Source organism: Hemitrygon akajei, chromosome 1 (genome assembly GCF_048418815.1).
Source record: "Hemitrygon akajei chromosome 1, sHemAka1.3, whole genome shotgun sequence".
Taxonomy (NCBI): domain Eukaryota; kingdom Metazoa; phylum Chordata; class Chondrichthyes; order Myliobatiformes; family Dasyatidae; genus Hemitrygon; species Hemitrygon akajei.
In genome coordinates, this window is record NC_133124.1 from 192,429,132 (window position 1) to 192,442,733 (window position 13,602).

Genomic DNA, 13,602 nt, shown 5'->3' on the forward strand with positions numbered 1-13,602 from the left:
GTACAGTTGACATTTCGGGCCGAAACCCTTCAGCAGGACTACTGAGTTCCTCCAGCAATCTGTGGGTGCAACTTGGATTTCTAGCATCTGCAGATTATACCTTGTTTAGGCACAGATAAGGTGTAGGTTTTATTCTGAAAGTAGGGGTATCAGAAACATGAGGGCACAGTTTTATGGTCAGAGGAAAGTTTTAAAGCTTATCAGAGGGAGCAATTTTTAAATGCTGAACGGAAGTCTCGGCAACACACACAAAATGCTGGAGAAACTCAGCAGAACAGGCAACATCTACAGAAAGGAGTACAGTTGATGTTTTGGGCTGAGATCCTTCAGCGGGACTGGAGGGAAAAAAGGTGAGTAGAGTAAAAAACTGGGGTGAAACTGAGAGGGGTGCAGTAAGAGCTGGGAAGTTGGTGAAAGAGATACAAGGCTAAAGAATGGGAAATCTGATAGGACAGGAGGCCATGGACTATGAAAGTGGGGGGGGGGGGGGGACACCAGAGGCAGGTGATGGGCAGGCAAGGAGATGAGGTGGCAGAGGGAAAATGGGATGGGGACTGGTGAAGGAGTGGGGGGTGGGGGGACATTACTGGAAGTTTGAGAAAGTGATGTTCATGCGATCAGGTTGGAGGCTACCCAGACGAAATTTAAGGTGGTGTACCTCCAACCTGAGTGTGGTCTCATCGTGACAGTAGAGGAGGCCATGGATAGACATATCGGAATGGGAGTGGGAAGTGGAATTAAAATGAGTGGCCTCTGGGAGATCCCACTTTCTCTGCCGGGTGGAGCGTAGGTACCTGGTGAAGTGATCTCCTAATCCATGTCAGGTCACACCGGGAGCACTGAACACAGTAAATGACCCCAACAGACTCACAGGTGAAGTGTTGCCTCACCTGGAAGGACTGTTGGGGCACTGAATGGCAGTGAGAGAGAAGGTGTGAGGACAGGTGTAGCTCTTGTTCCACTTGCAAGGAAAAGTACAAGGAGGGAGATCAGTGGGGAGTGATGCATGGACAATAGAGTCGCGTACGGAGTAATCCCTGTGGAAACCAGAGAGTGGGGGAGGGAAAGATGTGCTTGTGGTGGGATCTTGTTGGAGAAGGCGGAATTCGCAGTAAATGATGTGCTGAACGTGGAGACTGGTGGGATGGTAGGTGAGGACAAGAGGAGCCCTCTCCCTGGTAGGGTGGCAGGAGGATGGGGTGAGAGCAGACATGTGTGAAATGGAAGTGATACGGTTTTGTGGAGATGATGAGTGAGAGACTGTTGTTGTGGCACCACTCAGCTAGGTTTTCAATCTCCCTCGATTTGGTCAACGATGCTGTTGTCAGCAAACCTGAATGTGGCTTTGGAGCTCTACTCCAGCTCAGTCACTTCATTGATCATATCTACTTGCATTGCTCCAGCTGGGGCCTCACGTGCATTTGGCATGTTTCAAGGATGGCCAGCCTCTCTTCATAATCCACCCTAGGCCAATGAAAGCACGTCCCACCTTGCGTGCCTGTCCCATTGCCTTCAGAGACCCAAGGAGGAGCACTCACTCCTTCGGTTTCTCTCTCTCTCTCTCCCCCTCCTCCAAGTGTGTTGCCTTGGACTTCTCTGGGCTGAACAACATTTTCTCCTTGCCTGTACAACAAGCCTATTCGTGCCTTCTGTAGCCTGAACTCTCACCCATGCAGCCAATGCCAGTATCATCGGCCACTGTCTCAGCATCGCCCCTGTACTGCATGCTGGTTCTTGACAGAAACCATAAAGATTGAAAGGTCAAAGCCAAAAGGCTGTACATGTGTGGGCGGTGAACATGCGCTTCTGATAGTTCTAATGGGAATGCCAATTGCATCTGTAAATTGAGCTGTGATGAGTTTGTACAGCGAAGAGCTCAAATTGTTGGTGTTGTCTTCTTTCAGAGACTTTGTTGTGAAGGACTTCACCATGTTCACTTACGGAGATGATGGGGACCTCATCTCATCTCAGCCAGACATTAAGGTATGTGATGAGATGGCAAAATGGTCTTCTAAGGTAGTTTATCAGTAGTAGCTACTTCTAGACTTGGGTACAATTCCAACCTGTTGGCTTTTCTTAAATATCTATTACACTTGTTTGTGTTTAATCAACGAGAATGAAGCAGCATACCCCTGACACACCATGATGAGACGAGTTAATCAGACTAAGATCTTATTAGGGAACTTAATGTAAAACAGCCCGTAGGAGGCAGTAATCATAATATGATTTAATTAATACTGCAGTTTGAGAGGGAGAAGCATAAATCACATGTATCAGTATTGCAATGGAATAAAGAGAATTACAGAGGCATGAGAGAGGAGCTTGCCCAGATGGATTTGAGGAGGATACGGCTGAAGTTTCTGGGAATAGTTCACAAGACACAGGATAGATCTGTCCCACTGAAGAAGTTCTCAAATGGCAGGGGTAGGCAACCGTGGTTGGCAAGGGGAGTTAGGAATTGCATAAAAGCCAAGGAAAGGGCATATAAGGTAGCAAAAGTGAGTGGGGAGTTGGATGATTGGGAAGCTTTTCGAACCCAACAAAAGGCAACTAAAAAGCTATAAGAAGGGAAAAGATGAAATATGAGGGCAAACTAGCCAATAATATAATGCAGGATACCAAAAGCTTTTTCAGATATACAAAGAGTAAAAGGGAGGTGCCAGTTGACACTGGACCACTGGGACATGATGCTGGTGAGCTGGGCAAACCCAAAGGTCGTAGGGTGGATAGGTCACCAGGACCGGATGGACCACATCCCAGAGTCCTGAGAGAGGTTTCTGAAGAGATAGCAGATACATTGGTCATGACCTTTAATTCAGTGCAGGATTGGTGGAAGTGGGTGTGTGGCGTGGTCTGAGTGGGCGAGAGGGCTTCCCTTCCATCTGTCTCGGGCTCTCTCCACAGGATGCCGCGCTCTGACCTGGGTTGTCAGCATTACTTACATCTCTGCCTCAGTTAAGCTTCCTCATGGGGATGACCTCCATGAGGAAGTTGAGGCAGGTAGGGTGTCCAGTACCATTTGTAAGCACAGTGGGGGGGGTGGGGGGGCACAAATAAGGGGTCAGCCATTCAGGACTGAAGTGACTCTTCGCTCTGTGGACAATGAACTTTTTGAATTCTCCAGGGTGTGGAGGCTCAGCCACCCTGTGCATTCGAGGTGAATTTATAGGGTTTTGGATATCAAGTAAGAATGTGTGAAAATACAAGAATATAGTGGTAAGGCAAGGAGGAACAAACCTGAGGGGCTACTGCTTTGACTTAGGTGTTTGGAAAATGGTACTTTTTTAATTTATTCATTTATTTGTAAGAGTCAACCACATTGTTGTGGGTCTGGTGTCACATATAGGCCGGACCAGGTAAGGGGGGCAGGATATCTCCCCTCAAGGACTTTGGTAAACCGGATGGGTTTTTACAAAAATCAGATATATTCTTTTATTGAATTCAAATTCACCCTCTGCCTTGGTGGGATTTGAACTCGTGTCCCCAGCGTATAACTGAGTCTCTGTATTACTGATCCAGTGGGATTACCACTACACCAAATCTCCCCTGCTGAATTGCATTTGTTTTTAGAGTGGGGGCATATTTTCTTCTTATGTTTCCCTATGTTTTGTTACTGTAGGACCACTGCCATTTCCAAGGATTTGTGGAGGGGATGGACCGTTCTGTGGTTGCTGTTAGCACCTGTGATGGGCTAAGGTAAGTGCACGCAGGTAACAGCGGTCTTTGCACAGGGTAATTCATTAGTTAACTTGTGGCAGTGAGTGACAGCTGCAGGTTTAAAGCTTTGGACCTGCTTCGCAGTTGTCAGTTGGTATTCTGGCTGGAGTTGGGCCGATCTAGTGCCGGAGCCAGGTTTCTGCCCATCTTCCTGGGGAGGCAAACTCTGGCAGAGAGGGCTCGTGCACTGTATCCTGTGGCTCTGTCTTAAGAATGGTCAGACAGAGTGTCGTTAGTCAAAGTCATAGCGTCATCCACAGGGACACGGGCTTTTCAGCCTCTTGGATCTATGCTGACCAACAGGCACCCATTTGCCATAATCCCAACGTCCCCATCAACATCCTACATCCCACCACTTACACACCAGGGAATTTACAGGTGTCAATTAGTCTTATCAGCCTTCATGTCTTTGGGATATTGGGGGTAACTGAGGCAAATGATCTGCTCACAGGGAAAACATGCAGACCTCACATGGATACCCCCTGGGGTTCTGGCCCTCCGAAACAGTGGCTTTACTAGTTGCACCTCTGTGCTGTCCTGAAGGCTTTTGTAAATACTTAAATGTCTTTTATAGTCAGGGATTTAAAAGTTGGTCAGAGATTTAAAGAATTAAAAAAATCAAATTAGTATAAGGATTAGCCTTTTTTTTTTAATCACTGACATACGTTGTGAATTTAGTTTTGTGGCAGCAGTACACAAAGCTAATATATTGATATATTAAAATTTTTAGAAATCACTATAAGTTGCGATAGTAAGGAATAGCGAGGTCATTGACTGTTCAGAAATCTGATGGCAGACGGGAGGAAATTGTCCCCAAAAGACTGAGTGTGGGTCTTCATCATCCTGTACCTCCTCATTGATGGTGGTAATGAGACGAAAGCATGTCCTGGGTGGTGAGAGTCCTTAATGATGGATGTTATCTTCTTGAAGACACCGCCTTTTGAAGATGACCTTGATTGTGGGGAGGGTTTGTTGCCAACTGAATCAACAGCCCCTCCGCAGCCTCGTGCTGTGCAGTGGAACCTCTATACCAGGCGGTGAGGCAGCCGGTCAGAATGCTTTGCATGGTACATCTGTAGAAACTTGGTAAAAAAAAATAAAAACACAAAATGCTGGCGAACTCAGCAGGCCAGACAGCATCTATGGGAGGAGGTAGTAACGACGTTTCGGGCCAAAACCCTTCATCAGAACTCCTGATGAAGGGTTTCGGCCCGAAACATCGTCACTACCTCCTCCCATAGATGCTGTCTGGCCTGCTGAGTTCGCCAGCATTTTGTATTTTTATTTATTTCCAGCATCTGCAGATTCACTCGTGTAGAATCTTGGTACGGTCTTTCATAACGTATCAAATTCCTCATTTACAGTATAACCACTGGCATACCTTCTTTATGATTTAAAACATCAAAATGATTTGCACATTCTTTTTTTTTCCATTTTCCAAATGATCAGAGACTATGCAGATGAATAGAGTTTCTGTTGGTGTGCAGCACGTCCCTGATGTGAAGCTGGCAGTTCTCCATCTTCGAGGAATAGTCTCTCCCCTGCTGGGTTCAAGGTCAAGTCTGGTGCGGAGTGAGGGTATTAAGCGCTGGCCTTTGCCCTTTGTGTCCCTTCAGATTTTCTGTCCTCGGATAAGCACACGTGGAAAGCCAGAGGGAGCTTGAACTATTGGTCAGCCCGGTCCTGTAACTACTTGTAACTTGTTGCCTCTAGAAGCCAGAGCTTTTGCAGTTGGTTATAAAGTTCATGTAAATATTGATGAAAATACGTTTCAACTACAAGTTTGTTCAGCCTTGTTCAAAATGTATTTGTCAAAACACAACATTAAAATACCTGAGCAAAGTCAACTGCCAAAAATGTCCTGTGCAGTGTATGATTGCCAGCACAGTCTCACCCTGCCACCTACAGGCCAGCTTTGGTCCTTTATATATTTATGAAGACCTCTTATGGATTGCACCAGACTGTGCCAAAAAGTATTTCCCAGAAGGAACTCGTAAAGCTTTGTTCTTGACGAGCGGTCACCTTTGATAACTTGAAGAGATTTAATATGGCCACTTTGAAATCTTATCCTTGAAGTGTACCTTTACCCCTAGAAGGGACTTGACCCAGAAGGTTAACTGTCCACTTCCCTCTCCTGATGCAATCTGGCCCGCTCAGTTTCTCTGGGTTTTTGTGTGGTGCAGCTTTGTCTGTTCTGTCCTGTATTTAATGCAGGGCTGCTAAGGTTTACGGTATTCATGGAATCATCTCAGGTTGTTAATCCTGCCAGTTGGTTGGCGTTTGCCCACTTCTGCTACGCTAAAGAAGCAAACTCTACTTACAGTGCCAGCATTTAATGAAAAAATTGCATGATTATGCTGAAATCCCTTCCAGCCTCCCCCTCCCCCGTGAGCTCTGGGGAAAGCTCTCTGCTTATAGTGTCCTGGGAAGCAAATTAAAGGGCTATTTCCACAGTAGTTATTCTGTGATACTCCTCTCTCAGGAGCCTCCCTTCAGTAATCTAGTGCAATCATAGTGCTTGTCTGTTTACTTGTGCTTAATACAGATTCAAACACAGTGAAGATAATGAAAAGTTTCAATCGCCACAGATGTAACTGTACTTTGTTTTTTGCAGAGGTCTGCTGCTCACAGACAAAACGCATTATGTCATTGAACCCCTGGAGAATTCCAGTACCTTCCAGCACCTGGTGTACCGTGTGGAGGATATGTTGGAAAAACATTTAACTTGCGGCGTGACCAATGAGACTGGCTTCGTGCCCCAGTATAATTCCGATGGCACAGAGCAGCACCCGCGTGATGGACACAGCATAACGAGCTTCCTGCGTGTAAGTTGATCTTTGCCATCTCTAGCTTGGTGTAGTGAGTGAGCAGGTCATGATGCAGGAATTGTCATCAAGTGTGTTGTTGTGGGTTTCAGGATAGGAACAATGGTCCCTCTAAATTGTAATGACCAGTGTGCGCATAGATCTGTGCTACCCACTTTCTTGCCCGGTGACGACAACATGTGCGTACTGCATAATTTCTTCAATAAAACTAATGTAAATAAGCCAATTCTAAAATCTGCAGACAAACTCCATGTTGTCAGCACCGTCCGCATCAGAAGCCAGAAAAGGAAATGTGATTGTGTACGACTGTGACGTATACTTAATGTGCCAATGAGGTAGAGGGTGACACGGTTAAATTCCTTTGGATAGGAATGGAACATGTATGAAATTGTGATAAGCTTCAATAAGCAAGATATAGTGTGTTTCGGGGGTCAGGTTTGTTATCACTGTCATATCATGAAAGTTGTTTTTGTAGCAGCAGTACAGTAAATGACATTAAAAAATTACTGTAAGTTACAATAAAAATAAGGAGGTAGTACAGAAGAGGAATAATGAGGTAATGTTCAGGGGTTAATGGACCATTCAGAACATTGAGTGTGAGTCTTCAGGCTTCTGTACCATCTCCCTGATAATTGTAGCAAAAAGAGGGCATGTTCCAGCTTGCGAGGGTCCTTAATGATGGATCCCACCTTCTTGAGACGCTCCCTTCTGAACGTGTCCTCAGTGGTGGGGAGGCTTTTGTCTGTGATGGGGTTGGAGGTTATCTGGAACTCTGGGTCCAGGGTAAGACATTTAGGTCTAAGATGAAGAGAAGTTTTCTCATTTAGAGGGTGATGGGCCTGTGGAATTCTCTGTCACAGTGACTGTGGAGGTCATCGCTGAATATATTTAGCAAGTGGGTGGGTAGATTTCCTGTCGGGTAAAGCAGTGAGGGGTGTGGGGAGAGAGCAGTGATACACTTTTGAGATAGAAGATCAATCATGATCATAAATTATGGGGCAGGACTGAAGAAGGGGAGAAGGAGGTAAGTACTCTGCGACAAGCCCAATGAAAGCTTAACTTGCTGACACGGGTGGAATCTTATGCTGACTGGAAACCAATCAGCGATGATTGTGCGAGCATAGAATATGCTAAATACACTGACCCAATAGTGTGATAAACTTAATGGCTGAACCACACTAAAAGTGTAAGGAAAGCTATGCACTGGTTTTTGTGTTAGAATGTAGAACAGAGTTCTACAGGAAAAGTCCCTTCAACCCATGGTTTGCCTAAATAAACCAATCCCTTCTCCCTGAAACATGTCCCTCTGTTTTCTGCCTCTCTTAGAGCCTCTTAAATGCCTCTATCATATCGGCCTCCGTCACCACCTCTGGCAGAGCATTCTTGTGTTTACTTTTATAAATTTACTTTTGAAGTTTATAAAATACTTTTTCTCTCTGTACAGCTGCAGTCTGATTTGCTGAATTTTTGCAGCTTTTTCTGTCTTGCCCCCCAACACTCCTTAATACCAAGGGAATGGAGGGATAAAGAGTAGTGTGAGAAAGTGGCACTGAGGTAAAAGATTGCCTTTCTTATGATCTTATTGAATGGGCAGAGAAAGGACATAGAACCTAATGATCCACTCCTACTTGTATTTTTGTTCTTCATCATTCTTTCTACCTGATTCTGTCTCCATATGCCATTGACTCTCCCCAATCCCATCACAATCTTCCTTTTCATCCTTCCCAACATCCCCTCCAATTCAAACTCCGGTTCCCAATGGAAAGTCTGAGATGTTAACCTGTTTTTCTCTCTCCACGGATTCTGCCCGGCTTGCTGTGTGTTTCCCGCATTTTTCTCTTTTATTGAAGTTATACAATTTAAGTGGAGATGTGTTCAAATTTGTAAAAAAAAACCCACTATAACCTCTGTTACTTCCAGCACAAACGAGCCATACTGCCTCAGACTCGATATGTTGAGTTGTTTCTCGTGTGGGACAAGGAGCTGGTGAGTGTGAAACCATTCTGACAAATGAAGGATTTAAAACTCTGCTGTTCTCCTTTAATGACCATGTTTCCCTCTTGTGCAGTTTGATCAAATAAGGAATGAGACGGCTGTGAGGGAGCAGGCAGTTCAGCTTGTCAATTACCTTGATGGGGTAAGTGTGCTTTCAGTTATTTTCATAGAATATACAATGGTACAGGCCCTTCAGCCCACAATGTTGTGCCAACTCACTGTAAGCATATTCCACAATCAATCAAATCTAACATCCTACACAGACCATAGCCCTTCATTTTTCTTATATCGATGTGCCAATCTAAATGTCTCTTAATTGTTCCTATTTTATCAGCCTCTACCACCACACCCAGCAGTGCATTTCAGACACATTACCACTCTGCGTTTTTATAAAAATCTTTCACTGACATCTCTGCTGAACTTTCCTCTGCTTACCTTAAGGGTCTCAGCCGGAAATGTCAACTCTTTATCCCTTTCCAAAGATGTCACCTGACCCGCTCAGTTCCTCTGTTATTGGCTGTTGCAACTCTGGTTAAAATATGCTGGCTGTCCCTTCTGTTCATGCTTTTCATCTTACATAAGTTGCTTATCATCCTCCATCGCTCTAAAGAGAAAAGCCCTAGCTTGCTCAACTTTTCCTGATAGGACATATCTCTAATCCAGGCAGCACCCATTACATATAGGAGCAGAATTAGGCCATCTGACCCATTGAGTCTACTCTGTCATCCACCGTGGCTGATTTATAATCCCTCTCAACGCCATTCGCTTTTCTTCCCATAATCTTTGACGTCCTGACTAATCAGGAACCTACTAACCTCGGCTTTAAATATACTCCACGACTTGTCCCCCACAGCCACCTGTGGCAATGAATTCCACAGATTCACCACTCTCTGGCAAAAGAAATCCTCCTTATCTCTCTTCTAAATGAAGGTCCCTCTGGTCTGAAGCTGTGTCTTCTGGACGTAGACTCACCCAGTCCTCCCTGCATCCACTCTATGCAGCCTTTTCAATTTTCGATGGCTTTCAATGAGTTCCCCCTCATTCTAAACTCCAATGAGTACAAATCCAGAGCCATCAAACGCTCCACAAATGTTAACCCTTTCATTCCCAAAATCACTCTTGTGAGTAACCTCTGGACTTGCTCCAGTGCCAGTGCATCTTTTTCTTAGATAGGGGTCCCAAGATTGCTTACAATACTCCAAGTGTGGTCTGAACAAGGTCTTATAAAGCCTCAGCATTACATCTTTGTTCTTGTATTCTAGTCTTCTGGAAATGAATGCTAATATTGCCTTTGCCTTCCTCACCAGCAAGTTAATCTTTAGGGAATTCTGCACAAGGACTTCCTTTGCACCTCTGATTTTTGAACTTTCTTCCCGTTTAGAAAATAGTCTACTCCGTTATTCCTTCCACCAAAGTGCATGACTATATACTTCCCTACACTGTATTCCATCTGTCATTTCTTTGCCCATTCTCCTAATCTGCCTTGGTCCTGAAGCAGACTTCCTCAAAACTAAACTTTATAAAGTCTTTCTTTGACTGTGGAATGCTTTGGAGTGCCGTGAAATGTTAGTGTTTATGGACGGTATCCTTCCTTTCAATCCCCATGTACAGTCCAGACTTACTGTGCTTATCTAAACTTTAACACGGGTGCAATATCTGTCCCGCTCACTGAGATCCACCTTCTCACTGTTTCCTGCACGAGGAAGTTTGTCATGATATCCCCGGGCTGATTAGTGACTGTCTTACAGTAATATCTGCTATTTCTGGCCTGAATCCAGTTCTGCCTTGCAGCGCAGTGCACAATGGGTGTCCTAAGCACTTTATAAAGTAACCCTAGATTAACAGCCCGCTTGGTGGCGCAAAAATATCAGCGTCGGACTCCGGAGCGAAGGTTCCCAAGTTTGAATCCAAGTTGGGTTGAGCGTCGAGCTAGCAACTCGGCCTCGTAAAAACAAGAATAGTTTGGTACGGAAACATCGTCGTGACTCCACTGCTGAGTTAAGGGCTATTCTTCCTATAACAGTAGGAACCAGGGGACCAGCTGCTTGAGAGAGATCTGACAGGAAGAAAGTGGAAACTGAAGTAGTGAACTGGCGAGGAGCAGCAGCCTCTTGTTGCTTGTGTTGGTTGACCACTGACTTGTCTGTGTGTCGGTTCACATCCAGCGTGTCTCCTAGAGTACAGCACACGGCAGCTGTTCCAAGTATCAACACTGATACTCATCTCAGTAGTACTTGTCACTGACAAACATAATTTCTGTCAAGGGTTGCCCAGTCACTGTAGATTTCATCTACTGGATCAGCCCACCACGAGAGACTGAATGAAGTCCATCTCAACAGCATCCACTGCCCTAGCCTTATCAATCGATTTTTGTCATTTCCTCAAGGAAGCTCAGTCAAGTTAGGAGGTGGTAGAGCAGGGGCTAGCATGACACTATTACAGCTCGGGGCGTCAGAGTTCGGAGTTTAATTCCAGTGTCCTCCGAGTGCAAATTTTTATATTCCTTCCCGTGTGATTGTGGGTTTCCTCCCACAGTTCAAAGATGTACCGGTTAGTAGGATAATTGGTTACTCTAAATTGTCCCGTGATTAGGCAAGGGTTAAATCGGCGGTTTGCTGGGTGATGCGGTTTGGTGCTGTACCTAAATAAAATGAGATAAAGTTTATAAGACATGACCTCTGCCATGCAAAGCCACTTTCACTATCCCTAATAAGTTCCATATTTTTTTCCCAGATGTGAATACATGGAAACACTAACAATCTTCTCCAGTCATTATCCTCTCCTAGCTTTGCCAGATTATCTCTATTGCTTTTCTTAAACAATGGAAAATAATTTTCAACTATATATGAACCATGATACACAATGTGAATGTAAAACAAGGCTGTAAGGAATTTAAGATCCCCATTCTGCTCTGAACCTGGTGTTTGTGCCTTAGTAAAGCTGTTCAGCCAGAAATAAATTAGATCCATCATGAGTTAAATGGTACGTTCCTCCCTCTCACCCCCATCATACCACAGATGTACAGAATGTTAAACATTCGAGTCGTGTTGGTCGGTTTGGAGATCTGGATGAATGGGAATCAAATCAGCATAGAAGGAGGAGTGGGTGAAGTACTGGGACGGTTTGTGCAATGGCGAGAGAAGAACTTGCTGCCACGACGACGACACGATAGCGGGCATTTAATTCTGTGAGTCTTCTGGATGTTCACACCAAGTGATGTTACATGCTCTGAAAATTAATTCCTGAACTGACAAATGTGTGTATTTCTCTTTCCACTTCTCAAACTTTTGGTGATATCTTCTGAAGATGATTGGCAATTACGTTAGTGCTCTTCTAGTAATCATTGTTACAACATTAAAGGGTTAAATGTTAATGGTTAGAGGCCCCATGTTATGTAGCGGTTAGTGTGAAGTGGCTTGGGGTGTTGGAGTTTGGAGCTCAGTTCTGGTAAGAAGTTTGTATATTTTTCCTGTGAGTGCTTGGGTTTCTTCCAGATGCTCTGGTTTCCTCCCATGGTCCAGATGTTCTGGTCAGTAAGTTAATTGGGCACCCTTTAGTGGGGTTTGGGTTTACAGTTGTGGGGTGAGTTGGTGGTGTTGGGCACCCTGTGGGGTGGGTTGGGGTGGGCACCCTGTAGAAGGGCTGCGGGGATGGGCACCCTGTGGAAGGGCTGTGGGCTGGGCACCCTGCAGTGGGGAGGACAGGGGCGGGTGGTGTTATTGGGGTGGGCACCCTTTAGAAGGGCTGTGAGGTGGGCACCCTGTAGAAGGGTTGTGGGGTGGGCACACTGAAGGGTTGTGGGGTGGGCACCCTTTAGGAGGGTTGTGGGGAGGACAGGGGCGGGTGGTGTTACGGGGGTGAGCACCCTTTTAGAAGGGTTGTGGGGATGAGCACCCTGCAGAAGGGCTATGGAGTGGGCACCCTGTAGAAGGACCGTCGGGTGGGGCAGGTGGTGTTATTGGGATGGGCACCCTTTAGGAGGGTTGTGGGGAGGAGAGGGGCGGGTTGTGTTAAGGGGGTGGGAATAGAAGGGTTTTGGGGATGAACACCCTGTAGAAGGGTTGTGGGTTGGGCACCCTTTAGGAGAGCTGTGGGGTGGAGAGGGGCAGGTGGTGTTCCGGGGTGGGCACCCTTTAGAAGAACCGTCGAGTGGGGCTCTGATTGGGTGGTGTGGCTGGGAGGGCCTCTTCTGGTGCTGTCTGTGTGGAGTTCGCACGTGACTGTGACTGTGTGGGTTTCCTCTGTGTGCTCTGGTTTCTTTCTCCCTGCCCCAAAGACAGTCTGTAGGCCTGCTGTAAATTGCCCCTGGAAAGAGTGGTTGATGGAATGGAACATAAAATGAGATTGTGAATGGGTGGTTGATGTTAAGTGTGGTGTAGGTTTGGCTAATGGAGCTCTACAATTCTGGCTCGACACCTGGCAGTTAGTTAGGGGGTGACCACCATGAGTGAGGAGATAACAGGTTGTGGGTTGTTGTGTAAGGGGATGTAGAAAACAATTTGCTGGACCAACTCAGCAGGTTGAGCATAATCTGTGGAAGGAAAGGAATTGTCTTCATCTCAGTTCGAGATCCTGCTTCAATCCTCCACAGATTCTGCTCGACCCTCCAGCAGATCGCTTGTTGCTTCAGGTTCCAGACCCTGCAGTCTCTTCAGTCTCCTGAGGATGAAGGTGAAGCCATTGAGGGAGGGTGGTGGCCATTAAGGAGGACCATGGTTTAACATGAAGGGGAGCAGGAATGTCAAGGTTCTATGATTCTTTCATATATATCTCTAATGCAGTCAAACTTTATTTTTTCTTTGGTGTGGGTAGAGTTGATAGGTGATTTGACAGAGATTCAAACTACAGGAAAACTGTTCCCTGTAGCAGACTGTCTGGAAGTTTAAGGAGAAGGATTTCAAGAACTAGGGTCAGTGTCAGTAATCTGACCTGAAACACTGGCTGAAGGGGCAGCGGATCACTTTCAAAAGCAAACTGAGCAAATACTGGGGGTGGGGGCTTGGATGTGGTGGGGGGGTGGAAGCTTTTGTGGATCGAACTGAGGAACAGATTGAGTCAATGAGTG

General features: G+C 45.7%; 1 protein-coding gene across 2 annotated transcripts in view; it reads left to right on the top strand.

Annotated features, from left to right (window-relative positions):
- The window catches only part of LOC140734335 (disintegrin and metalloproteinase domain-containing protein 9-like), a 150,719-nt gene that overhangs the window by 77,210 nt on the left and 59,907 nt on the right, over positions 1-13,602 (top strand). For both annotated transcript variants that reach the window (XM_073058150.1, XM_073058160.1), the window contains exons 4-9: positions 1,905-1,983; positions 3,620-3,696; positions 6,332-6,542; positions 8,463-8,528; positions 8,611-8,679; positions 11,555-11,724. In XM_073058150.1, coding sequence (XP_072914251.1) covers positions 1,905-1,983; positions 3,620-3,696; positions 6,332-6,542; positions 8,463-8,528; positions 8,611-8,679; positions 11,555-11,724 — 672 coding nt within the window. The remainder of the gene's footprint in view (positions 1-1,904; positions 1,984-3,619; positions 3,697-6,331; positions 6,543-8,462; positions 8,529-8,610; positions 8,680-11,554; positions 11,725-13,602) is intronic.